A 25,926-nucleotide genomic window follows, 5' to 3' on the forward strand; every position below is an offset into this window, starting at 1 on the left:
TCTTATTGAGGACTACAAGTGAAGGTATGATGTAATTAGGTCTGCATTTAAAAAAAAAGCACTTTGGAGACAGTGTAAATCATGGAAAAGAGGGGACGTGAGCAGATAGAGAACAGTAAGAAAGATATTTGAGCCATTTAAGAACCAGCACTTGGACCAAGACACTGTCACTGAAATAGAGAAAAGTGAATATTTGTATTGGGTTGAATCATTTGAAATTGCCTTTTTGTGTAGTAAATGTTTGCTTATCCGTGATTGCATATTTAGGAGGTAGGCTTGGCATGCCTTGGTGCTTCCTTGGGTCTGGGGGATGAGAGGAAGGAATCAAGGAGAATGTCCAGTTTTCTGGATTGTACAAATGACAATGTCACTTACTGAAATGGAAAAGACAGGAGGAAGAGCATATTTGGAGAAACAAATTATGATTTCCATTAAGGACAAGTTTTATGAGAAGCCTCTGAGCCACCCAAGAATGAATGAACTGCTATATACAGTGATCTGGACTCAAAGACAAGCTCTAGGATTGAGATTCTGATTTGAAAGCCATCAGCATATAGAAGCCACAGAAGATGAAATCACCTGGATAGAGGGAGAAAGATACACACAAAGAAACAGAGCCACGGTTCTTAACAAGAGGTGTTATTAGGAATCCCCTGTGGAATTTTCTTTTCTCAAAATACACACACCAGAGGCCCAGTAAATCAGAATACCTGGGGTCTGAATGTGTAGAGCTAAAAGAAACCCCCCCAAAACCCCAAAACTCCCCAGACGTTTCCCTGATGTACATTCAGGATTAAAATAACCAGAAAAGCGATATGAGGAAAGAGATCCAAAGCTACAGAGGTCTAAGAAAAGCCAACATTTAGATCTGAAAGGATATGGGAGAACTGGCAAAGGAGACTGAAAATAGAAAACCAGGAGCAGAAAGTGGAAATGAGGAAGTGGTCACACGTGGAAAGGCTCTTAGAGGTGAGATTAAGGCTGGGAGGACGGAAAAGTGACTACTGAGTTCACGACACAGTGACCTCGGCACAAGCGGATTCCATGAAGTGATGGGTAGAGAATGCAGACAGGAGAGGGCTGAAGGGGGAGTCGAAAGTGGGGAAAGGGAGCTAAGAAGGTGGACAGGGAGAAGAAATTTAGGGCAGGGGTTAGAGGGTGATATGGGGTCAAGCGGGTCATGTGGTTTCCTCTTGACTGTAGACTCTTCATTGGGAACGGGAATTAATTCACTCTGAGACCCCTCTGCTCTGCACACTGTTCTCACACAGCAAGAAGCATCTGAACTAAAAAGATGCACTTAGTAAAGTGCATCTTTTGCAACTTAGAGGTCTCCTCAGTTACATTGCCTTGACTCAATTACTTTCACTTGTTCCAAAGACTGAGCGTGCCCCTATTGTGTGCCAGACAGCCTCCTCATCACTGAGGGCACAGAGAAGATGTGCTCCATGTTTACACGCATGTTTATAAGTGGACCTCTGCCCAGTGGGGCCGTATGGCCATAGTGGAGTGGATTCCTGAGGGGGAGGGGATTCCTCAGGGTCTACACTGTAGATACAGTTGAGGGGTCATTTGATTTTACTCGGGCAAGTACCCAAGTCTTGTGAGTGCAACTGTATGGACTACGTTTTCGTGTTACCTCAACGTTCCTATGAGAACGTCTATGGGAAATCTGAACTGCATTCCTCCTTCTGAAGTTATGCAGGCAGGGTAAGACATCTAAAGCCAGGAAGCTACCTCGGGGAACCCAAGGTCGCAGCTCTCAACGCCTTAATGAGTTTTTCAGTCTGCACTGACAGAGACAATATCCCTTACCACTTTAAAGAGCTTAGTTAAAGGCCTTCTTTGCAGCTGGAGAAATTTCTGGCCTCTCTTTTCCTTGGGAAGCCTGCAGGGGTAAAGGCCAGGGCTCCCCGAGAAGTTCTGAACCAGGGGATTGGGCTGTAGGGGGGACCCAGTTGTCTTTTCTCATAATTCAGAGAGATCTGGAAAGAGGAAGAGCTAGGATCACAAGATCCTCTCCCCAGAAAGGGGGCACACAGCACCTGGTTGGGGTTACCTGGCCACTAGGGGGCTTTAGTTACACACGAAGACAGAGTCAGGTGACCAGCCCTTCACCTGTTCTTGAGAATACATTCCTATTTTCCCCACCTAATCAAATCTCCACCAGTTCTTAGAGGTCTCATCATGTTGCTAAAAGATGCCAGTCAAACCCCAGTGCCAAAATGAACACAGAGCTTTAAAACAGTACTGTAATCAAAGATTTATGATTAGCATCTTCTCCAAGGAACTATGAAAGTAAAATCACAGACAATCCATGAATAAATTTGGAAGATGTGGAGGGACAGCTAGGAGCTGAATCCATTCACTACATTTCAAGAAAGAAAACACAAGGGTGCAAGAGACTTAGGAAGTTTGAATGATGATAAAGAGAAATTGAATGGAAGATGCTTTGGTCATCTCCGGGGAATTCGCTACTCCAGGGTACAGTTTGATTTCAGAGACATTTGGAACTAAGACCCTTACTTTATAAATGAGATCCAGGCAAATCTAAGTGCTTATTTTAAAAACATCCTTTCTTAGTTGTTCAAAAGAGAACAAACTTAGGCACTGTCATAAAATGTGCCTGGAAACTATTAATGTATCAATGGTCTTAAATGGAAACATTTCCTGTAAATACACAAGATCCAACACATGCTAGCTAAAAGTAACTTTTTTTTTCCAGGGGATTTCATACTTTTTAACCAAGTAGCTACCATACCTTTGGAAAAATTAAACCCTACATTTACAAATATGCTTTTACATTCCAAACATTTAAAAGCTTTATCTAAAATCTTTAGATACTGCTGGGACTTCCCGGGTGGTGCAGTGGTTAAGAATCCGCCTGCCAATGCAGGGGACACGGGTTGGAGCCCTCGTCCGGGAAGATCCCACATGCCGCGGAGCAACTAAGCCCGTGAGCCACAACTACTGAGCCCGCGTGCCGCAACCACTGAAGCCCACGAGCCTAGAGCCCATGCTCCACAACAAGAGAAACCACCTCAATGAGAAGCCCACGCACCGCAACGAAGAGTAGCCCCCGCTCGCCACAGCTAGAGAAAGCCAGCGGCCAGCAACGAAGACCCAACGCAGCCAAAAATAAATAATAAATAAATAATTTTTAAAAATAAACAAGTCTTTACATACTGCTAAATAAAAATTATTATATGGACTTCATTTGTCACTGCAAGTTTTTTTTTTTTTTTTTTTTTTTTTTGCGTTACACGGGCCTCTCGTTTGTGGCCTCTCCCGTTGCGGAGCACAGGCTCCGGACGCGCAGGCTCAGCGGCCATGGCTCACGGGCCCAGCCGCTCCGCGGCACGTGGGATCCTCCCGGACCGGGTCACGAACCCGTGTCCCCTGCATCGGCAGGCGGACTCTCAACCACTGCGCCACCAGGGAAGCCCTGTCACTGCAAGTTTTAAAGACCCACTAATTTAAGAATATTTTAAGTGAAATAGTTCATCTTCTTCCCATTTGTTAAAACTCTCTGGACTGCGAGTTTTTCTCCCCCCTGTGAAAAGTCTATGAAAAGCCATATACACAAAAACAATAAATGGAACAAAACAGCAGGTTCTTCAGTTGTACAAGATATAGCCCTGATTCAAATCATATTTCTAGTCCAAATACTTTTATCTAATTGATATTGCAGAACGACTCCACACCTGTGTATAAAAAGGTCTTTGCCAAATCTGGCCAGCTTGGGCTGGTATAATTCCATTTCTTTGGTGTTATATTTAGGTTTCTACCTTAAATGATTTTGAAGTTGGTGCCTACTTTGTTTTTTGGTTTCTTTTTACTAATTTGGGCAGCTTAATAAAACTTAAGACCATGCATGTAAAATGTTTAAATGACTTCAAAATACTACAGAACAAAACAAGACTTTCAATAGGAATTACAGATGAGGTAGGTTTACTTACTGTATTAGTTTTCTAGGGCTGTCATAAAAAAGTACCCCTGACTGGGTGGCTTAAACAGCAGAGATTAATTTTCTAGCAATTCTAGAGACTAGAAGTAGGATCAAGGCACCAGCAGGGTTGGTTACTTCTGAGGCCTCTCCCTGTGTCTTCACATGGCCTTTCCTCTGTCCCCGTCCAAACTTCCTGTTTTTATAAGGACATCATTCATATTGGATCAGCTTACCCTAATGACCTTATTTTAGTTTAATTGCTTCTCTAAAGACCCTATCTCCAAATATAGTCGTATTCTCAGATATTGGGGGTTAGGACTTCGACATATGAATGGGGTGGGACGGGGGTGGGGCGGGGAGTGGGAGGGGGGTGGGTGTGGAGAAGCAATTCAGCCCCTAATGAATGTGTGCCTACTCCTAATTTAATTGGCCACTATTGGAATACCTCATACTTACTAAAAGAAATTCAATATACACTGTAAACCCTTTTAATAATATTCTCCCTAACATGAATTATGCCTATAAATAACACTAAGGTATTTAAGCAAGCCAACAGTTTAGAGTCAGGTAGTGAAATGGAGCTCTTTTTGTAAACACCTTTTTCCTTGGGAAGCATAATTTTGTCCAGATTTTTTAAATTTACTTTTTTCTAATTATAAAAATGATACGAAGTAAATGTTTCTTTACAAAAAACGAAAGAAAAACTCCCCTGAAACATTAAAAATCAGTAAAACTCACCCCAAGTCTTACTTCCCAGAGGTTGTCCTTATACTATGTATATGAACATTGTCATAGCGTCTCACAATGGAATTGTCCTACATAGTTGTTTTCAAAACTGCTTTTATTAAATTATAAAACAGTATGCTTTGCAATATCTTTCCATGACAGTGGGTATAGCTATGACCCATTCTTTTTAATGGCAACATAGAGTTCCATTACATGTATGCACGGTAATGATTTTGATCCATCCTTTACTGATGGATGTTTAGGTCTCCCATTATTCTCCAATTATCCAATGCTATGATGATTTATTTATATATTTTGGTGCACTTGAGAAATTCCTAGAAGTGAAATTTAAAATTTTGATAATCCAGGATCAAGCTGCATCCAGAAATTGTACGAATATACACCCCATTTATAATGTATAAGTAAGTGCCCATTTTTCCACATTCTTGCAAATACAGGATATCACCAACCTGTACATCTTTACCAGACTGAGAAGTCCATTTGTGAATAACTCATTTGTTTTATTTGCATTTCTGTGATTACTACTGAAACTCTTTGCCTTTTTTACATTGTACACAAAGTATTTTTATTTTCATTGCTTTGGCTTAAAAAATGTTACTCTTAAACCATTACAGATAAATAGGCAATACCAAGATGATGAAGTATTCAAGGCATCTGGACATATCTTGCCTACTTACCCTTCCTTTACAGTGAAACTCACCAACGTCATTCATACCACAAACAGTAGTAACCTACCACCTGATAGTAGAATCCAACTGGCTGATTCATTTCTGTCTCCCTGCTATTGTAACCAGGATATCAAGAAAGGTTGCCAGTTGGCAGTGTAACTGAATGTTAAAGTATCACATGAAGTAGGTCTTGGTTATTGTCAATTCACAAAGCACGTGTAATTTTAAATTAGCAGAGAATGGAGAATACACAGTTTTGAAATAACAGGAAAGACTTTTAAGAAATAAGTTCTGGGGGAAGAACTAAATGAAGAGGGGGAGAAAAAGAGGAATGGATAAAATAATAATTGTTAGGATTAAAATAATGTAGTTTACTGACTCTCTGTGGGTTGGAGGTCTTGGAAAATTATGGGATGGTTAAAAGAATGTTTCTCTTCTTCCATATGAATTTAGCCAGGGATTGCAAGCTTGAATACCTCTAAGGACAAAACAGGTATTGTAAAAGTGGAGAAGAGGCAATGTTTGTCCCACCTTAAAGACATTCAGATTTAGAACTTTTTAAACACAATACTGGTCAAATAATCATGACCATAGACCTAATTCCACCTATGAATTGCCACAGTGACATCTGCTTTATACTCTAGTACAATAATATTGAGAATTGATGGTCGTCCTGGTCCCAAGACATCATCTGAGCTCACATAAAATTCTCCTTACCTCTATTAATGCTTATCTCACCATTGTTTCATTGTTATGGGCTGATTTGCGTCCCCCCAAATTCCTATGTTGAAGCCCTAACCCCCATTACCTTAGAGTGTGACAGTATTTGGAGATAGGTCCTGACTTAGTTTAAATGAGGCCATTATGGTGGACCCTAATCCAGTCTGACTGGTGTCCCTATGAAAGGAGGAAATGTGGACACACAGAGACACAGGGATGCACCTGCACACAGAGGAAAGACCACGTACAGACACGGGGAGAAGGTGTCCACCTACAAACGAAGGAGAGAGGCCTTGGAGACGAAATCTGCCAGCACCTCGATCTTGGACTTCTAGATTCCAGTACTGTGAGAAAATAAATTTGTGTCATTTAAGCCACACAGTCTGTGGTAATTTGTTATGGCAGCCCTAGCAAACTAATACAGTAATTACATATATACATGTCAGTGTCGCCAAAGAGGCTGGAAGTTCCTCCAGAGCAAAGGCTGAACCTTATCCGGTAGGCCCACTGCCAAATCCAGGGGTGACACATGGTGGGAATTACTCAACAATTACGTATTGAGTGAATGAGGGAGTGAATTTTCTACAAATCGTACAGACTTTCCAACTTGGAAGCCATGTAAGTTTTTGTGTATTCTCCTTTGTTGTTAAGAGAGAGAGAGTGAAGCAACTTATTAGTAAACAGGGAGAAACAAAAATCCCGGGACTCTTCAGGAAGATTCCCTCTCGTCCACAGCAACCAGCAGCCAAATGAATGGTGCAAGGGGCCAAATCGGGTCCTTTTCTCTGTTCCGAGAGATCAGCGGCTAGAAGAAATGCAGCACTAACCTTCAGGCTTCCTCACTGTCAGCCCTGACCCGCCCCATACCTGGAGCAGTGTTTTCTCCCACATGGGCTAGGGGCCACGTCCCCTCCCTCCCACCATTGTAGTCAACACAAGGTCAAAATCCTCTTGGGACCCAGGGGAGCCCCTGGCCTGGAGTTTAAGCGCCCACCATTCCCAATGGTGAAACTGTTTGAGGACACAGGCCGAAAACTGATGCTGTGGGCCCTGGCCATGGATCTGTAGTTGTGCACTTACCTAGACTCCAGGCCATATTTTCCCAATTTGTTGAGAACTATATCATGCGGGAAAGAATTAAAAGGTTTACTAAGGTCAATACAAACATAATTTATTGCTTCCCCTCAGTCAACCAAGCTCATCTATTTAGGTCTGTGACTAGTTAGCTAAGTTGGTTATAGCGCTGTCCGCTCAGGGGCAAGGTCACAGTATCAGTTTACAGAATCGGCGATTTTCCCTCTGTGGCGCAGTCACAGATGACTGCCCTAACAATTCAGTAGTATTTTGGTCCCTTAAGGAACCTGGAGACAAAATCTGTATAGAAAAGCAATGCAAGTCAAGGACTCTGATGGAAAACTGCCTCAAAGTCCACGTGGGACACAACAGGTCAGGAACTCCTGAAAGGACACAGTTATCAACCTTCAAGGTCTAGTTCAAGTTTTGCAGGCTCTATGAAAGCTTATATTTAAGAACATGTGTGATAATCTTGAGGGCTTCCACGTATTAAAGTTAAATTGACAGGCTGATTAATTCTTTTTTTTAAAATGCATTTATTATTTTATTTAAGCATCTTGTCAGTCACCTCTTAATTCTTCAGGATGTTTGTTCCACACTTTGTGGTCAAATCCCATTTCAGTTTTTCTTGGTTTGATCTTTTCCTTCCTTGAGCTGTTCTGATTTCACCCCTAAAACACCCACACTGTCTTCATAGGCCTTCTTGGTAACCTGGCCTAAGTCCCCATTTGGAGGCATTCCAATGATACCACTCAAAATGAAAGAGAGCTTTCATTTTGAAAACTATAAATACTGTAGATTAATGTTTTATTCCATATGAAATAATGTAATAAAATAAGTTTCTAAATAAAGTATTCTTTGCCTCTTTCCAGATCAATCACTTTATAAATGGACCACAAATTCTTTGTAATGTCTTCAGATTTCCCTAGATTAACAAACTAGGTAGAGTTTTCTATGGAAAATGCAATTTAAAGAAGAGACTATTGGCACACATGAGAAAGAAGTATAAAGAGCTATCAAGTTATTCAGATCAAATGTAAACAAAATTAAAAGTCAGCACTAAAATGTTTATTTGTGGTCTGCGATACCTGAGTAAGTTTCCTTGTTTTGTAGGTCTGCTACTAAATGTGTTCAGCCTAGTGAAACACTTATAAACTGCTGAGTTAAGCATCTGCTGAGATAAGCACCTGATACAAGAAAATTACAGTGTAATATTATGGATATTCTAAGCATCTCCTTTAATTACAAGGAAGGATTATTCTCAAATATTAAAAAAAATTATTCTAAATTACATAGCATGATGCCACCTCGATGCCTAGTAATATTTATTAAAAACTGGAAATGCTGCTCAATACTAAGAATTGTGTTAAACCTATGTTCCATACAGCGCCGAGAACATAGGCCGATAAGCTATAGAAGTACGTATCAGTTAGTAATTGATTCTCATGTTATATTTACAATTATAGGTAATCTACTAAATGAAAAAAGTTTCTACACTACGCCATGTAGGTGAGGCAATGATATTACAAATGATACAAATGATATTACAAATATTGTATGTAATTTATTTTAACTTTGCAACTTTAACCATATTTATTTTCTGCCTTCCGTGCTGAAATAATCTTCTTAAAAGAAAGCACACAAAGGATTAACTAGCTACCTTAAAACGATGAACAAATTTCAACTGATAACATTTAAAACATATTTTTATATCATGCTTTAATTTTTTAAGCCAAGATGAAAATTGTGTGAATAATTCAAATATACATTTCTAGCCACTATGTCTCTCTATTCTTTGGTTAAAAAAAAAATTATTCCTGGATCACAAACCACTATATTTTAGAGACTATATCTGCTTATTCTGCACACCATAAAGAAGTGGTATAATGACATATATGAACTGGACAATTCTATTTATTGATGAGAAGGATGGTGATGGTTTACATATAATAGGCCCAGTCAAATCCCAATTATTCGTCAGTATGCTGGCCAAATATTCACCATATTCCATGACTTATAAGATGAGAAAAGAACTTGCCCAAAATTTACAAAAGAATTTAAATGAATGTTACTTTAAAATCATATTGCTTTCATTGCCGTGAGGAGATGGGACATATACACAGAGACAGCAAACTTCATTTAACATCCAATGAAGAACATAGACTGAATCCCATGATCAAGGATGCAGGAAGCAGGGAGACTTTTCCGAGTAGCTCATCAGAGGAGGCCTTACTGAGAAGGAGACAGAGCCGAGAACTGAACAACAAGAAGGCCAGCCTTGGGGAACTCAGTCTGGCAGCAGAACTTCTTAGAGGGGACAGCAGACAGCAGAACCCCTGAGGCAGGAATGAACACTTGTGGTGGTTAAACAACAGACAGGAGGCCTGTGGGGCTGGAGTTTAGTTATCAAGGAAAAAAGAGGCCCGAAGTACCCTCAGAGAGACAGGCAGGGGCCAAATCACGCAAAAGACCACATAGGGTTGAAGATCTGGGACAAAAGGGCGTAGTTCTGTCAAATAAATTGAGGCATCCCTGGGCTGACGGAGGTTGAGCAGGTTTCTCCCTATGGGACTTGTCAAAGCCTTTGAAATGTGAATGTTCTTTGTAAATTTCCAAGAAGGTAATACAGTTCCCAGAGCTTCCCAAATACATTTGGTCACGGCATTCTTTTCTCATAAAGGAGCTCTTGAGACTATTGTTTCAAGGAAAATGCTTTGGCCAATGCAGTGGCCAAAAGCAGGGGTTGATAATCTGATTTTAGGCCAAATCCAGCAGGCGGCAGGCCGCCTGCTTCTGTACAGTCCCTGAACTAAGAATAGCTGATGCATTTTAAAAATAGTCTTTAAAAATCAAAAGAATATTTCACAACGTGTGAAAATCATGAAATTCAAATTGCTGTGCCCATAAATAAAGTTTTATTGGGACACATCCCACGTGCTTTTGTTCACTATTCTCCAGGGCTGTGTTTGTGTAACCCTGGCAGAACTGAACAGTTGTGCCAGAGACTATGGTCCACAGAGACTAAAATACTTGCTATCTGGCCCTTTATGGGAAAAGTCTGCCATTTCTTGTCTAAAGCATCTTTTCAGTTACTTTACTATAAATCTTCATATGAACGTTGGATTATAGCCATAATTTACATATTTTATAGTAAATACTTATTAAGTACTTGTCCTATTCCATACCGTATTTTTTGCCTTTGATATTTATTTTATTACATTTTGTTCTAAATTTTTAAATTGCGACTTAACAAACTCAGTTTCTTTACCTTTAATATCCTCGATTTCTTTAGTCTGAGTGTGTGTTTTTCAATAGATTGGATAATAAGCACTTCAATTTTCTTATACTTAAAAATAAGTTATGGGGGCTTCCCTGGTGGCGCAGTGGTTGAGAGTCCGCCTGCCGATGCAGGGGACACAGGTTCGTGCCCCGGTCCGGGAGGATCCCACATGCCACGGAGCGGCTGGGCCCGTGAGCCATGGCCGCTGAGCCTGCGCGTCCGGAGCCTGTGCTCCGCAACGGGAGAGGCCACAACAGTGAGAGGCCAGCGTACAGGAAAAAAAAAAAAAAGTTATGGTTAACTCTTTAATATGCTTAGACATTTCTGAAGTTGGATGTGAAGTTTGGTGTATACATCTATATCATATCACTTTCATGTGATATACATTTAACCACATAGCATTTCTTAGTAATTCCTGTACCTACTCCTGTACTGCTTCTAGTTTCTCGGATGTTAAGCTCTAACAATACTTTAAATATTTCTGAATTACGTGCTTATTCCACTGACCTCTTTTTCCACTGATAACCTAATTACAAAGGCTTCTTATAACTGTCATAACATTTTAAAATCTTCTAAGGCCAGTCAACTATATTACCTTAAAATTGGGGGAAGTATTCTTCCCCATTCATTGATCCATCTGAATATCTTTTAAGTGCCATATAATGTTTAAGGAGATTTTAGTTAGTGTTGCGTTAAAACACAGGGATGCAAACAATTCTTTATAAATTCATGCTTATCTTAGTAAACACTTTTCTGTTTAAAATTCTGGGTGTTTATTTTTAACCATGTGCACACAACCTAAATACAGTTTCATTGTGAACTATTCTGGGGAAAACAGAAGTGCCTTCCTGACTCTCCCCTACCCTGTTACACTCCCCTCCCCAGAGTCATGCTTCTCTTAGAGAAGCCCAGATACATTGTCAATGGATGGAACACTGCAAAAGAGACCACAGATCATTTGGTCCTGTTTGTCATTTTCTTCCCCCAACAATTCCCTAAGTTTTATCTTCTTAGTCCCCATGACTTGTCCCACAACATCATTGATCTTAGGGAGATATGGCTAGATTTAGTTTCTCCCACAAATGCTCAGAATTTAACAGTTTCAACTCAAAATCATAGTTTGGCTTCTAGCAGCAAATCCTTCAAATTTTTGTAATGGCCCCTTTTATTGACAGAGCTTATTAAAGGTCTGGTTTCTTCCCTCAGATCTCTGTGACTAATCTCCCACTTTGGAAATAATAGACACATTAAAAGAAGCACAGTAGATCTCATGCTAACTAGAACCTCAGAGTGTTCAATCTTCAAGAATGCTTAAAAAGTCCTTTATGGTGATGGGTCTCTAAGGTGGGGCATATTTGGTTGAAATAAATTATGAGCTAGTTCTGGAGAATTGCTAAGTGACAATTAAATAAACAATAACCTACACATATTGTAGGTCCTCAGAGATGATTTAAATGCATAGTTTAGTTTGGGTAGAACAAGCAGGATTGCCAAGCGACAAACATATCAAGATAAATGTGTATAATTCCCATGCAGAGTGTCTTCAATATATTAAAAATTTCCTCCCTGAGTATTGGGGGGGGGGAGTATTTAAAATAAAATGAAATGTCTGTAAAGAAGAGGAGGAGAGATGTTGGTAGAGTTTGTCTTCCTGGAGTTATCACCTGAAAAGTCCACACTAAACTGACCCAAACAAACAATGTTAGCAGATCTGTCCTCTCAGCAGCTATACGCTAAATCCTGCATCCCTTCAATCCGGAAAAGCTGGTCAATCTCAAGATAGATAACGAACAAAATAGCCTGAAGTTTTGGAGTTTAGGGGAGGGGAAAGGTTGATCAAACCCACTTATCACACTCCTGAGTTTTGAAAGACAGTGGGAAAAGTGGCTCTCCTTGTTAGGGGTGCCCACCCCCTCCTTTCCAGCCGAAGGGAATGCTTTGCTATGCAAATAATGAGTCTGATCTCAGAGGAAGTGAAGGACCCAGGATAGTAAAGAAACTCACCTTTTGGAGGTAAACTAACTCTTTTAAGTTACCATTGAACAAATTACTTCTCCATGCTCTGAAAGTTCTTAGTGCCCTAAAACCCCCAAATCACCTGAGATTGGTTTGCTCTGTTGAGGGTCAGGCCTCATGAAGAGTGAGTCCCACGGGGAAAACATATTTTGTCTGTCCTAGTTAAGGTACATGAAAGAAGCATGTGGAAATCACTCAGCAACTGGACATTTGTGTCTGACCCCAACCAACTGGAAGCTGAAGGCTGCAAGTGTCAAGGTTGGTTCCAAGCCTAGTAACCCAACTGAATTAGGTTTCAATTTGAGACTTACTCTGTTTAGATAATTCTGCTTCCCTTTCCCATCACCTTCAGTTCCCAAGAAAGCTGGTGTGAGAAGTCAGGGCAAGAAAATGAGGGACACACATTGAGTCCAGTAAGAAATTGTTCAACCAGTGGTTTCAGAGACCTTTAGTAGGTCTCTTCTTCTCTGGGTCTTGAAAGAACATATGCCCAAGATGACTAAATCAGGTGGATACAAGCCCTGCAGTATAAAATTTTCTGAGCCCCAGATGTCAGGTAACCCACTTTTCAGGATACTTAAAACATACAAGGAGCATTCTGTTTAGTACTTCAGCACAACATTTAAGTTGAGCCTTAAGAAGTCAGTAAGAACCTTAATGAAATTTGGAAGTGATGCCCATAGCTCTGCTATTATAACTAGGCTGCATAAAATTACCCAAGGATGACTAAGTTTTATACCCAGCCTGCTTTCACAAAGGTGATCCGCATTAGCATATATGTAGACCATACACTTGAGACATTAAATGTTAAGGTTATAATATTTATCTGAAATTAAGAAAAATGGAAAACAAAATAAAAGCTTTATGAAAATTTGTAAGTATATGAGCAAAGAATGAAAAAGAACATAGAAAAACATGAATAGTTTTAAGATGATGAGGTTATAAGTAAATTTGCTATCTCATAAAAAATTTTTAAACTTCATTTTAATAAAAACTAGAAACAATAAAGGAGGAAAGAGATAGTTGCATCTAAGCAACTGGAATGAGATATTACAATTGAACATTAAATACTTGAGTCTGAACTTTCTGGAGGTGAAGTTAAGTCTGGGTTAGACAGCTCTCACTGACCAATTTAAGAAGGTTGATAAGTAAGTTCTCAAAAGATACACCTTTTTCTACTTTGTAATCCTAGGTGAATTCAAGGGACAATGGGTATAGCCTTAACTATACTTGTTGTTATCCTAGAAAAAGAGCACTTCATTGTTTTTCACAATAAGCTATAGAAGACTAAAGTAAATTGAATTCACTTAGAAATTCTTTCTCTCCTTCTCTCTCTCTCTCTCTCTTATAATGTGCATGTCTTTGGGCTCTTCCCCTGGGTCCTACCTCAATAACAAACTGCTTTGAAAACAAAACGACAAGGATTAAAAAATTAGCATGAGGCTTGAGATGAACAGAGTTACACATTATCTCAACTGAATCATGGACAACTCCGCACAGGATTCAGTCAGTTGCTGACACCAGAGGGACAGAGAAACAATTTCAGGAGTAAATGATATAGTCCAATATTTTAATCTCAATCAGTGTGCTTTGGATCCTTTAGAAAATCATCTGCTGGCCAGGCCTTCAGTTACTAAAACTAAAACTATTGCTAAAGTAATGACAATGAAACTACGCAAACTAGAATCTACTTGCACCTTGGCTTGGGGGTTCAAGGATTTAGGCTGGGAGTCCTTGTTTTGAACTACGTAACAGCATTTATATTCAGGGTTTTTAGAGAATATTTTGAAAAGAAAGAAAAGGCAGAAACAATTGGAACTTGCTTCATTTAATCCCTTAAGTAAGGTGACTTATGAATGGTAATTTCAAATGACTTCCTCAGTGAGAAAATATTCTAATTCCCTTTTCTAGGATTGACTAAATGTTACACACCTTGAATTTTTTATCCTTCAAAATTTCCTGTGGCTTTTAAAAAATATTAGAGCAATCAAAAATTTTTCCTAAAAACAAGCCACTTTTCTTCATGAGTGACCACTTCAGTTTTGACCCGTTTATTTATTCTGCCACTAAGTGCTGAAAGCATAGGGAAATGGGACCCTTGCAATACCACCCAGGCCCCATTGCTAACCACTCGACCTACTTCCAGTTAAGTTTTCAAAATTGTGCTAGTCTGTCTCAAATGGTTCACCCAAGTAATTCTGCATCATTTCTAATTTGACAGTCCACCAATTATCCTAAATTCCTCTAGGTAGTGCTAACAACATTCTGATTCTCAGGTAATGTAAGGTCACCAGGGTTGTTTTTGCGTTATTCTTTTCATCTTAAAAAGAGAGTGTGTATATGTTATATAATTTGCTCTGAGTTGAAGCAAAAGTGTCATTAAGGACAAACAGTTTGGAGACATGGGCCTGAAGCTTTATTCTCCTAGATTCCCCTTGTAACAGTAACACCGTGCTGGGCTCCGGCCTTTGAGTGGCGGGTGACAGTAGCAGCACTGTGACTCCACTGATCCAGAGGCCCAGAGGAGGTCAGCTGAGGTGCTGTCAGGTATTACGGGCTTGGCATCTCATTTCTGAAAGAAATCAGCCAACTCCACTCATGCACCCCCTAGACCTCCTCTATTCCCCTCCCTCCCCCAACAGTTGGGGCAGGCATGGTGGCAGTTCAACCGGAGCCCCACTGGGCTCTGTGTCCTAAGGAGGCTCAGAGGGCAGCTGATGAGCCCTGTCTGCACATCCGCCCTCAGCTCTGCTCCCGTCCCGCCCACACCCCGTTCAGTCCCTCCAAGATGCGAGCCTACGGTGAGCTCCCCCAATTCCTGCTCTCCGCCCCCAAGGAAAACCCCTCAAGATCTCGACCCCTCTTACACGCGTCCACCCAGGTGAGCTTACTCCCCGGACTCCACAGCCCTGCGCGGCCGCTTGACCCCGTTTCACAGGAACCGTGCGGACCTGCCTTAGGACACGCGTGTGATACTCGAATCCGGCTTCCCCTGAGCACCGGGTCCCCCTGCGATCTGGCGGGGGAGCCCTCGGTGCAGCTCCGCGCAGCCTTCAGGTGCGCATTCTGGTCCCCGACAGGGAGGACGCCCCCTGGCGCCCCCGCGGCAGCCGGGCCGAGAGCTCCGGGAGCAGGCGGGGGCGGAGCCTGTCCGCGAACCTTGACGTCCGGCCAAGGCCGGGTGATCGTCGGGGGCTGCCAGCTCCGCTGCTGCCCTGAGCCCTCTCAGTGTGGCGCTGCCCGGCGGCAAGGGGGTGGTGGAATGAAGCACGGTCAAGACAGAAAACAAAGTCAGCAGGTCACCTGGCAGGTTCAGAGTGAATTATGCAACGAAAGTCGGGGAATGTGTGATGCGTTCCGGGGCCACAAACCGCCCCCCCCCCCCCCCCCCCCCGCCCCGTAGCTTTTTTTTCTTAAGCTCCTAGGAAGCCGGTTCCAGTTTAAGGGTTGGGCAGGGATTGACTGAGCAGCTCCTCTGATGTGGTTACTACTCTGTTGAATTCCTCAAGAGTGATTCTCCCTCCCCATCTTTCTTTAAGTTAATGGGAACATTACTCTGGGCAAAAAAAAAAAAAAAAAAAAAAACCACACTGGGATGGGGGCAGACTTGATCCAAAAGCAACGACAAGAATCACCCTACAACTTGCATAAGGTACTCAGTCGAGCATTCGTCCAAAATGTAAAATACTGAAACCTAAATTAGATCATCACATACATTCCTTATCTTCCCGAACCTCAGGACTACGCCTTCAGACAGAATTCAAAGAGTTAAATCTGGCCATAGCTCGTTGTTTTTCATGCTAACATTTGTGGCATTAGGACGATTTTGTTAACTAGGTATATGCAATTCACAGAATTTCACGGTAAATTCCCCAGACCAAATATTTGGCTGAACAAATAAACAACATTATCCATTCCTGAAAATAAGCCAGTAGAAAGGAGGGGGGGGTTGGTTCGGGGGAGAGTGGTTGCTAGAAAGTGACCTGAGCCAGGCAGCCACCGGGCTCAGGATTTGCCCTCGGATGATTTGTCCAAGTGCTAGAGATCTGCGGGTTCCTCTTCAATGACACGGACATTTCAGAAAGTTGCTGGAAATCGGGCAAAACAAAACGAGGCTGCCTGAGGGGAACCCTTAATGGGCTTCCCCTAAATGATTTATTCGACCTCCTTACCATTAATCAAAGGGGCAACGACCTGGGGGGCTAGGGGAGGGGGGAAGTAACCCTCTTTGCAGGGAGTTTTGGAGGAACTGAGGAGTCTTGCTGCCTTTGCCTGGGGCTCTGATCTCCTCTCTCCACCTGTGCTCTCCAGGGAGCTGGGGCTTTGGCAACTGCTCCACTTCTATTTTTATTGGTTTCCACTAAGCTGCTCCTTTCGGAGGATTGTAGGACTTCAGCAATTAAAAACAAAAATGAGTCCTGCTTCACCCACCCCACCCCCAAGAGCACATGGAAGAGTGTGTGTACATGAATGCGGGGGCACACTCAGCACCACAATGGCCACCACCACTGCCACTCACCCCTACCTCCTCATGAAAAGAATGCACTTCTAACAGCTCATCCCACAGACCACACGAAGACACTGCTTTTGCCCCAAACCCATCCAAGCCCATGCAGAAGAAAAGCACACACAAGAAATGAGCCCACGCAAGCTACACTTCCAGGGCGACATTTACTTGCTGGTGGCAAAAAAAAAGCAAAGGTCTCTCCTCTGGTCCTCTGAGCCCCTATATCCGTGTCCTCCCAGAAACCCATTTCTCTGCCTCACTGGCAGCCCTGAACCGAGGGAGACTGCTCAAGCACATTAGCATTTTCTATTTTGTTTGGTCAAAGACTGAGCTTTGTCCTTGGAGAAACCCTGGCTCAGAACATCACGTCCACCAGGTGTGTCACTTTCTGCTCAGCTCCAGGGAAGCGGGGAGGAATGGCACAGAGATGCAAGGAGAGTTGGTATTTGACTCGAGAGACTCTATACAGTGGGATGCTTTCACAGTGCCCACTTGGAAATTCTGACCCTTCAGTATCTGACCTCATTCCCACCCCCCAACCCAGCTCAATCTCTTGGAATTTTGAATTCAATGAAAGCCTTCACCTGGGGAATAGGAGACAAGGGGGGAAAAGTCCAGAAACACTGGAGAATTTCTACCATGTGGTATATCAAAATAGTGGTCATCAAACTTTTTGAAAGTAAGGCAGATTATTTATTTTATTGGATAAAACCCACTTCTCAAAAAAAAAAAACCTCAAAAAACTCCTGCTTAAAACACACACACACATTAATATGTGAGTGTGCAAATTCGTTTTGGTTTGAAAATACAACATTGGTGCCTGTAATAACCGGAGATACCCTGGGTATCATAAAAGCAGAGGTGGGAAGCATTTCCCTAGAGTTGAGACTCTTACCCATCACACTTTGCTGGGACACACCTCTAACAGGTGAGCGAAAACAGAGGATGTACAAAGAGCCCCAAACTGAGTCTTTAATCTGGCCTACTCCTTTCATCCCACTGTTTCTCCAAGGCATGTGTCATCCAGATGGGAGAGGATGCCGCGTCCTTGTCCTTGTTAACATTAAATAGAAATGGAAAACAATTCATCCTGGCAATTACCATCCTCCACCATCAGTTTACTTCCTGTCTTTCCAACTTAACCACCTCCAGTTACCACACTCTGACTTCCACAGTGCCCCCAGCCCCACCTTAACAGAAAAAAATCTCATCCAAAAGAGATGGGGTGAAGGGAGAGAAAGGATTTAAGAGAAAAAGAACATAGTTTACCTTTAAAATAATGACTCATTTTATTTTTTCTTTTAATACGTAGTTATAAATATATTTTGTCAAAATATATGATCAATATGGTCAAAACATTTGCACATAAAGTCATAAATAAGGTCAAGGTGAATGTTTAGATTTTTTTTTCCTTTCTTTTTTTTTTTTTTAAGATAAAAGTCCAGCTATAAGGAAGCAGTCTGTGTAGTGTGTGGGTGAGTAGTGGATGGAACGTGTGTGTGTGTGTGTGTGTGTGTGTGTGTGTGTGTGTGTCCCCAAGGAAGGCCTGATCTCAGCGGCACCCACATCCCTCTACTACCATCTCCTGATAATTTTTCAGTACCACCTTGTCATACTCATCCAAGTACAGCATGGAGATGGCACTCAGTTCGGTGGGAACACAACAGGCTTTGGGGATACTGGAATTGACAGAGTTGACCAGGGTCTGCACAATGGCATGGTTGGTTGAGTTGAGGTGGTCGGCCAGTGGAAAGGGGCAGTCTCCATGGCAGTAGAAGGCCTGGTAGCCTGGTGGGGCCACAATCCAGTCATTCCAGCCCACATCGCTGAAGTCCACATAGAGCGAGTGGCGCCGGCAGTTCTTATTCTTCTTCCGGGCCCTCTGTGGGTGATGCTTGGGGCTGCGCTTGGCCCTCCGGCGTCGGGTCAAGGCATGTCCCCGGCCATCATGGCCAAAGGTGACCAGCAGAGGCCGGAGCTGGGCCCAATCCCCACTCCCTTGAGGTAACGATCGGCTAATCCTGACATGCTGGCCCTGGCGGGTCCGTGTCTGATGGAGGTGGGTCACCTCAATGGCCAGCCCATAATTGGGCTGCTTCTCCCGGGTCCAGCGAAGGACTGCAGGGCTCACATCAAAAGTTTCCCACCGTGTCACATTGTGGTGGACCAGTCTCGTGTCCAGTAGTCGTGTGATGAGGTGCCCGGGCACCACTTCTGCCGGGGGCTTCATAACCTCATAAATGTTTATACGATGAAAGCCCTGCTCCCAGTCAGGGCCCTGGTCCACCTGCTCCCGGAAGAGTCGAAGCTCTGCGGACGAGATCACCTCGTTCTCTGGGATGCTGCTGAGGTTAAAGAGGAAACGAAAAGCAGAGTTTTCGCTGGTCCCTGGGATGTTCTCCAGATGTTCTAGGCACAGTCAGGGAGGAAAAGAAAAAGGGAAAGAAAAAAAAAAAGAAGCACATGAGCTATTTCAGAGGCTGAAAAATCAAGAAATAGCTAAGAGTCGGGTGATGAGTGATGAACTCTGCTTATATAGTGGAAGCCTATTTGGGGGAAACAAGCATACCGTTTAATCTGAAGGAGCAGATAAATGGCGCAGCTAGCAAACCAGCGAAGCCTAGCTAGCATTCAGCAAGCACCGAAGACAGAATCTCCCAATCTCCTTTATACGTCTAATAATTTCCATGTGTTAACTCCTTACTCCACCACCATCAGACTTCCCTTTTAAAGCCCTCTTGGCTTTGTGTACACAGTTTGCTTTACAAGTGGTTGTAAAGAAAAAGAGGGGCCAACAGAGCAGAGGCAGGAGGGAACATGCACACAGCCACCTTCTGCCTCTTCCACTTTCGAGTATGTTACCAAACATTTCCCCAGCGATCTTGGAAGCACAGAGCATGCCTTGTTGATCATGTTACAGAGAGGAAAATAAATTCCAACACAGTAATGATGCTGGTGGATTAATAACTCAGATTTACTTTGGAAAAGAAACATCCGCTAGGAAACATTCAGATCGGATTACAAGGCCCCTATTGAATAAACCTGACAAACACACAGCTGTAATATTACATTCAGTAGGTGCTTTGAAAAACAGAAAAAAAAAAAAAGTCAGAAACCCTGGCATAAAAGGCTTTGATATAGCAAAAACACACGGCCAGGGCTAGCCCACGTCTGAGTGGTGTCATTCCCCTTCTCCCCAACCCCTCCCTTCTGTCTCCAAAAAATAAATTCAGCCACAACTCTGAAAACTCCAGAAACTAAGCAGCTCTGTCCCCCAGCCTCCTGGATTTGGGGCTCTGAGGTAACCGGAACCCCTCTCCCCTAGAGCTTCCACTCTCCCACCAGGCAGCCCTACTGGCCCTCCCCAGCCCAGACTCGGGGCAGGGACTGACCTTCGTGGTGGAAGCTCCTCACGGTGTTGGCGCGACTGGCGGGGCGCTCGGGATACTCCAGACCGATGCTGTGGATCTGCTCCCCCTCCTCCTCCCCAGACTGAAGCCGGTAAAGATCCCGCATGTAATCCGGGACGACCACGCTCTTGCTAGGCTGCGGGCGGCGGCGCAGCCCGAACATCTGCAGAAGTGTGGCCTCGAAGTCCCGAAGGAGCTCATGACTCTGCCCTGAGCGGCGTCCTCCCGCGTGGCCCTGAATCTCGGCGACTTTTTTCTTCCCCGTCTCAGGTATCAAACTAGCATGGCTCGCGCCTCCTAGCAGGACTTGGCATAATAAAACGACCATCAGCATTCGGTTACCAGGAATCATGGTGTCTCTGGGGAGGGGGAGGAGGTGGAAGGTTAAAGAATAAATAAACACCGATAACTAGAGAGAAATAGAGATGTCTCTGCATACGCACATAGGGCTAGAGCTAGAGGGTCAAGATGTAAAACAGGTCAGAAAGATCAAGTTTGTGTCTTCGCCCTCACACACACCCCTCACCACCAGCTGCAGCCATGCACGGCCTGAAAGTAGGAATTGCCCTGTAATTACTTGGTCTAACTTGTTTACAGTCAAATAACCCCAAATCAGATAGCCTCCATCCTGTTAATCTTTTTTTGTCCCAACTGCTATCTGAGCCATGATCTCAGCTTGGCTTCTTCAAGGATAAACAGTTAACATTGAGAAGGTAAAGAAGGGTGGGGGAGGGAGAATTAAAATGCCATCGCTCTCCTCTCCACTTCAGACCTTCAGCCTCTCTCCCCCTCTCCCTCCACCCCCCTTCTTCCTCCGCCCTCCGAGCCAGAGCCCGACTTCCACCACTTCCAGCTGGTTCGGAGCAGGAGGGAGGGAAAGCAGAGAAGCAGGAGCAGGGTGAAGACACGGGGGAGGCAGGGTCTGGGGGCGGACCGAATGGCTGGAGGGTTTATTTTACTGTGGCTGATGAGTTTGAAATGCCCAGCAAGAAGCATCTGATCGCGCCCTCTCGCTCACTCCCGGGGAAGGGTGTGTGGGAGGGGATGAGTCCAAGAGCGACCTCTGTGAGTTTTGACAAGCAGCTAGGAACTCGCCACAGGGGCACTGGGTGCTCTCCAGTTATGTGGGGAGGGGGGCCCTTAGCCCCCCCCCCCCCGGCTGAGGACCTTCCATCTGTTTAGCCCCCTCTCGCTTCCCTTTCTTGCAACGCACGGATCAGAGAGAGCGAGTGGGAGCAAGGAGCACTTTAAATAGAACCGGTGGGCTAGGAGCGCAGCGGTTGCCCGTCCTAGAAGAAAGCGACAGCGCTGCCAGAAAGCAGAGTGTGGAAGGAAGGTCCGACGGGAGGGACACAAGGCGAGCACGGGTGGGGAGGGCAGAGTGAATTCCCGGGAGGAGGGAAGGAAGAGGTGTCTACTCACTGACAGAAAACAAGGCATATAATAACAGTCCATGATTCTTGACAGCCAATCTTGAACAAACTTGCTGGAAATGCTCAGAGGAGCTGCGGCAGTGCGTTGCTCTGGATGGCACTACGGAATGGCTCCTAAAATGAATATTTGAATATAATGAGACTCTGGCGCAGACAGACTCTGTTTTTCTTCCAGCCCCTAGGCGTCACGTGAACGCAGAGGCCCCGCCCCACGCACGGAGGAGCCCGCCCTCCCCGAGGCGGGCTGTGAAAGGGCCCGCGCGCCCGCCCCCGTCTCCCCACCCCCCAATCCCCGCCCGCCCGCGGCCCCGCCCCCTCCTGGAGAGGCCAGCCTCCGCGCCAGCAGCCCCAAACCTCAAGCGGTCCGGGAGGAGCTCCGGGTGGCGCTCTGCGGAGCCCTCGGCCGGTCCCCGGGTGCACCGCGCGGAGGACGTGGTCCTCGCCTCTACCTGTAGCTTTCGGTACGTCGGGCTGGGCCCTCGCGCCAGCGGCCTGAAGCCGAGGATCTGGGGGGCACCGTAAGGGCTGCGCCTTTCAGTCCGAACCCAGCTCAAGTGGGGCCGGGATTGGGGGCAGCGGAGTCTCTTGCTGAAAGCCACCACCGAGAGTCATTTAAAAAGGAAAGTGCTGAGGGACACACAGACACACGCGCCGCGCGCACCTCACTTCCTCCCCAGGGTCTCCGAGAGGCCAAATATTGCTCCCAGTGACAGCTAGTCACCCCCTGGCGAACGCTTGCGAATGTTCAGAAGAAGTGGGCAGCCACTTTAGCTCCCAGCCAAAAGCGGCGGACCCTGTCACGCGGGGCCGGGGCGGGAGACGTTTAGGCGGTAATCGGTGTGGGAAAGTGGTGAGGGAGCCGCCGCTAGGCTCTTTCCTCCGGTTCCTTTACGGAGAGAAACTCCGCACCTCGGCGATCCCTCGCCAAGCAAAGCAAATCTCCGAAGAAAGTGGTCGGTGGGCCATTAAAGGCAGAGGGGCGGACGACGAAGCGCAAAGCTCAGGGCAGACGCGAAAAGAAGCGTCTCCTCAGAAAGGGCGCATCGCATTTTTCAGGTCTCAGTGTAGCGGAGGTTTTACAACTCCCGACCCGGCGCAGAAAGGAAACCCCACCGCATTCCCAGGAGTCGAGAAAACCGTGAACAGCTTTCGGCCTGCGCTCGACCTCTGCGTCTGCGTCTCTCTCTTCCCAGCTTGTCTTTTTTAAACTACTACTCCTCCCCCGCCACTTCCTCCCCCACCCCCTTCCTCCTTTGCACCAGCTGCAGAGTCGCAGCAAATATTTCTTCAAGAATTTTACCAGCCCACAGCTGCAGGAATTACTGGGATGTCCTAACCGAAGATGCTGCACGCGTGGGTCGCTCAGCACGGGGGCCTTTTCAAAAACCTGACCCACGCAACTCTGAGTCAGCCCGGCCTGCCCCGGGGTCCCGAGTCCCACGACTCCCGCTGCAAAGCGCACGGCACCCGGCCGCCCTTTCCTGAGGCTGTTCCCAGTTCCTGCCTTGGGTCGCTTCAGAGTTCGAGGGCTCAGGCTGCCGACCTCACTCTCCCCCGCAAACTTGGCTTTCTTCTTGGGGGCACTCTCGGGAAGGCTTGGAGGAAGAGGAGTAAAGGACTCCTCTTTTAAAGCGCTTAACCCTCCCTCCGGCCGCGGCTGCCCGGCGCCGCCCGACAGCGCGCTAGCCGGGGTGTGGAGGCCGCGGGCGCCCCTGCGCGACGGTCCACGCCCGGCGAGAGCCGCGCCGCTTTTTGAGCGCCTTTAGGTTTTCCCGCTCCTGCGCCACCGCTGGGGCTGACTGCGAAAGGGTTGGGAAGAGCAAAGAGTTTTATTGAGACGCCCAGAACCTTCAAGATGCCCCGTGGGAGAAGCTCCAGAAATGGGAAAAGCACACGGAGAAGGGTCGGTCCCCGCGGGCGAAGGGACAGCGGAAGGCGCGGGCGCCCGCAGTCCGCCGACAATCCTCTGGCCCTAGGAATCTCCCAGGGTGCGGCGGGAGCGCGCGCTGCGCTAAAACCCAGAGGCCGGGGGAAGAGCGGGTTGTGTTTCAACTTCGGATTCAGAAGGATTCGTCTCTAATCACATTTTTCTCCCCCAGTTTTCTTAATTAAAAAGATAAAAGCCGAAAAGCACTTTCGTCTCCAGAACTCTTTCTTGAGGGGCGGGGATGCAACTCGTCCTTTACTTCCTTGCCCGAGTTTTCGCCCAACGCCAAAGTTTGTTCAGAGGTGGCCTCAGTTTACCAAGTCAATGTCTGGGGGTTTTAACGTCTCACAAAGCCTTCAGCCCACAAAACGCGATCCTCACAAACCGCTATCCTCACAAACCAAATGGTGCCCGGGAAGCCTCTAAGGTCGCGGGCGCAGCTCCCGCGGGGAGGGGTCCACAGGGACCCGCGAATCCCGGGACACTTTCCCGTCGGCTCTGAGCCGGGAGGGCCAGTAAGAGCCACGCGTCCGCCGTGCATCTCGCCAGCAACTCTCCAAAGGACACGACACCGCAGAAACCTGCGTTTCCGGGGCGGCTAGCATCCCGGCCGTCGTCTCTACAGACCCTACACCGTGAAATGATAGAGGAGCAGCTCCTTGGATGCTGCAAGTCCACGAGAATAGCTCGTGCGGGAGGCGCGTTGGGCAGCAGCGGTTCGCCAGCTTTCAGGGGCATTCGCCGGCTGGGGGCCGGGTCGGGTGACACTCCCCTAGACGCAGCCCTCCCGCGGCGCGCACGCTCCAGAAGCAGGAGAACCGCGCTCACCACCGCGGAACTAGCCCTGGTTAGGTGTTCTCTCTCCACCTCGACGCCCCTCAGTTCCCTCACTTTCTCCGGACCTCAGAGCCACCTCTCCCCTTTCTCTCCTGGCCCTTCCCGCCGGGAAATCGCAAATGCTAGTCCACGAGAGACGTGTTCGGCTCAAGACCCCACGGTCTTTCCCAACGACCTCCAACTAAAGGCTTCTCGTCTCCGCTCTTCTCCTGCCCCGAACCTACCAAACGTGGAAATCGCCTGGGGCCACCGGACGGAGAAAGTGGTCCGGGTAGAGGCAGTGGCATATATGGAAGTGACTTTCAGCGCAAGCATCCCTACCTCTAGCACAACCACCGGCGTTGGGGGGGGGGGGGAAGGGAGCACCTTTTGCCTTGACACAGCCAGAGCCCCCTACTTCTCCCCCCAAGGATGCACCTCAGCCTCACCCCCCCCCGCCCCTCGCCAGGTAGCCTTGCTTACCATAGATCCCTGCAGTAGCAGGCTCGCAAGCAGCAGCTCCTGGGGACCTCTGAACAGCTGCAGTGAACCTGGGCGAGGGCTGAGGACTGGGACGCAGCAGGCTCGAGACGGCGTGGACGGGAATCCCATCAGGGAGAGAGGCGAGATACTCAGCCCTGATCTGCAGCGGCGTCGCAGGCTCCTGTCCCTCGGCTCTGATGCCAAACTCACCTAGTTTCCGGGCCGAGCTGCGCTCCCCTTTCCTCCCTCCCTCCCTCCTCCTCTGCCCTCCCGCATCTTCTTCCTCCTCTTTCCCTCTCTCTCTTTCTTTCTTTCCTTCCTCCTCCTCTTCCCCAGCAGCCCCTCCCTTCTTCCCTCCTCCCTCGCTCGCCTCCCTTTCTGGGATGGGAGCCCCGCCCACATCCTCCCATCCCGCCGCCGGGCCTCGCCTCGCCGGCCCTGGTCCCGGAAACCCGGGCAGCGCCCGAGTCAGCAGCTGCTGCCCAGGTTGGGACGCCGCTGCCTCCAGCTCCGGGAAGCGTTCGGGGCTCACCTGGTGACCACGTGCAGAGGTACTAGAATGCATGCATCGACTAGTCCCAGTACCTTCCAAAAATACCCAGGGTAGTCTGGGCTTCTCTGAGTTTAGGGTAGCTACTTCTCAAACCGATGATTAAAACACTGAGTAATCACCATTCACCCGAGTAATTAGAGATAATGAAACACCTCTAAAATCAGGTTATGGAGAAGGGAGCTGTTGGATGGGTTTAAAGGGAGGCCTTCCATAAACTGTTAAAGGATTTCCCAATGTTGAGAAACAGGCTGTGCTCAGAGCTGTGTGCTTAAAAGAGGTACCAGGTACCTCTTTGGCTATTGAGAGATGACTTTCCTCCCAAAGCATTTTTTAAAATGCTTCT

The 25,926-nt window shown here is 46.1% G+C and overlaps 1 protein-coding gene across 4 annotated transcripts; it reads right to left on the reverse strand.

The window, feature by feature from the left end:
• Positions 1-18,225: 18,225 nt before the first annotated feature.
• On the reverse strand, positions 18,226-25,384 carry BMP4 (bone morphogenetic protein 4). 4 transcript variants are annotated; one of them, XM_032624450.1, is made up of 4 exons: positions 25,031-25,384; positions 21,794-21,918; positions 20,354-20,730; positions 18,226-19,370 (listed from the first exon to the last, which is right to left on the reverse strand). In XM_032624450.1, the coding sequence occupies exons 3-4, from the start codon at positions 20,721-20,723 to the stop codon at positions 18,514-18,516; spliced, it is 1,227 nt and encodes a 408-aa protein (XP_032480341.1). In that variant the 5' UTR covers positions 20,724-20,730; positions 21,794-21,918; positions 25,031-25,384; the 3' UTR covers positions 18,226-18,513. The 4 variants fall into 4 exon arrangements, with proteins under 4 accessions (XP_032480341.1, XP_032480345.1, XP_032480344.1 ...); XM_032624454.1 differs by lacking the exon at positions 25,031-25,384 and adding an exon at positions 22,918-22,987; XM_032624453.1 differs by lacking the exon at positions 25,031-25,384 and adding an exon at positions 22,466-22,986.
• Between the last annotated feature and the right edge of the window lie 542 nt (positions 25,385-25,926).

This window comes from Phocoena sinus, chromosome 2 (genome assembly GCF_008692025.1).
Source record: "Phocoena sinus isolate mPhoSin1 chromosome 2, mPhoSin1.pri, whole genome shotgun sequence".
Lineage (NCBI taxonomy): Eukaryota > Metazoa > Chordata > Mammalia > Artiodactyla > Phocoenidae > Phocoena > Phocoena sinus.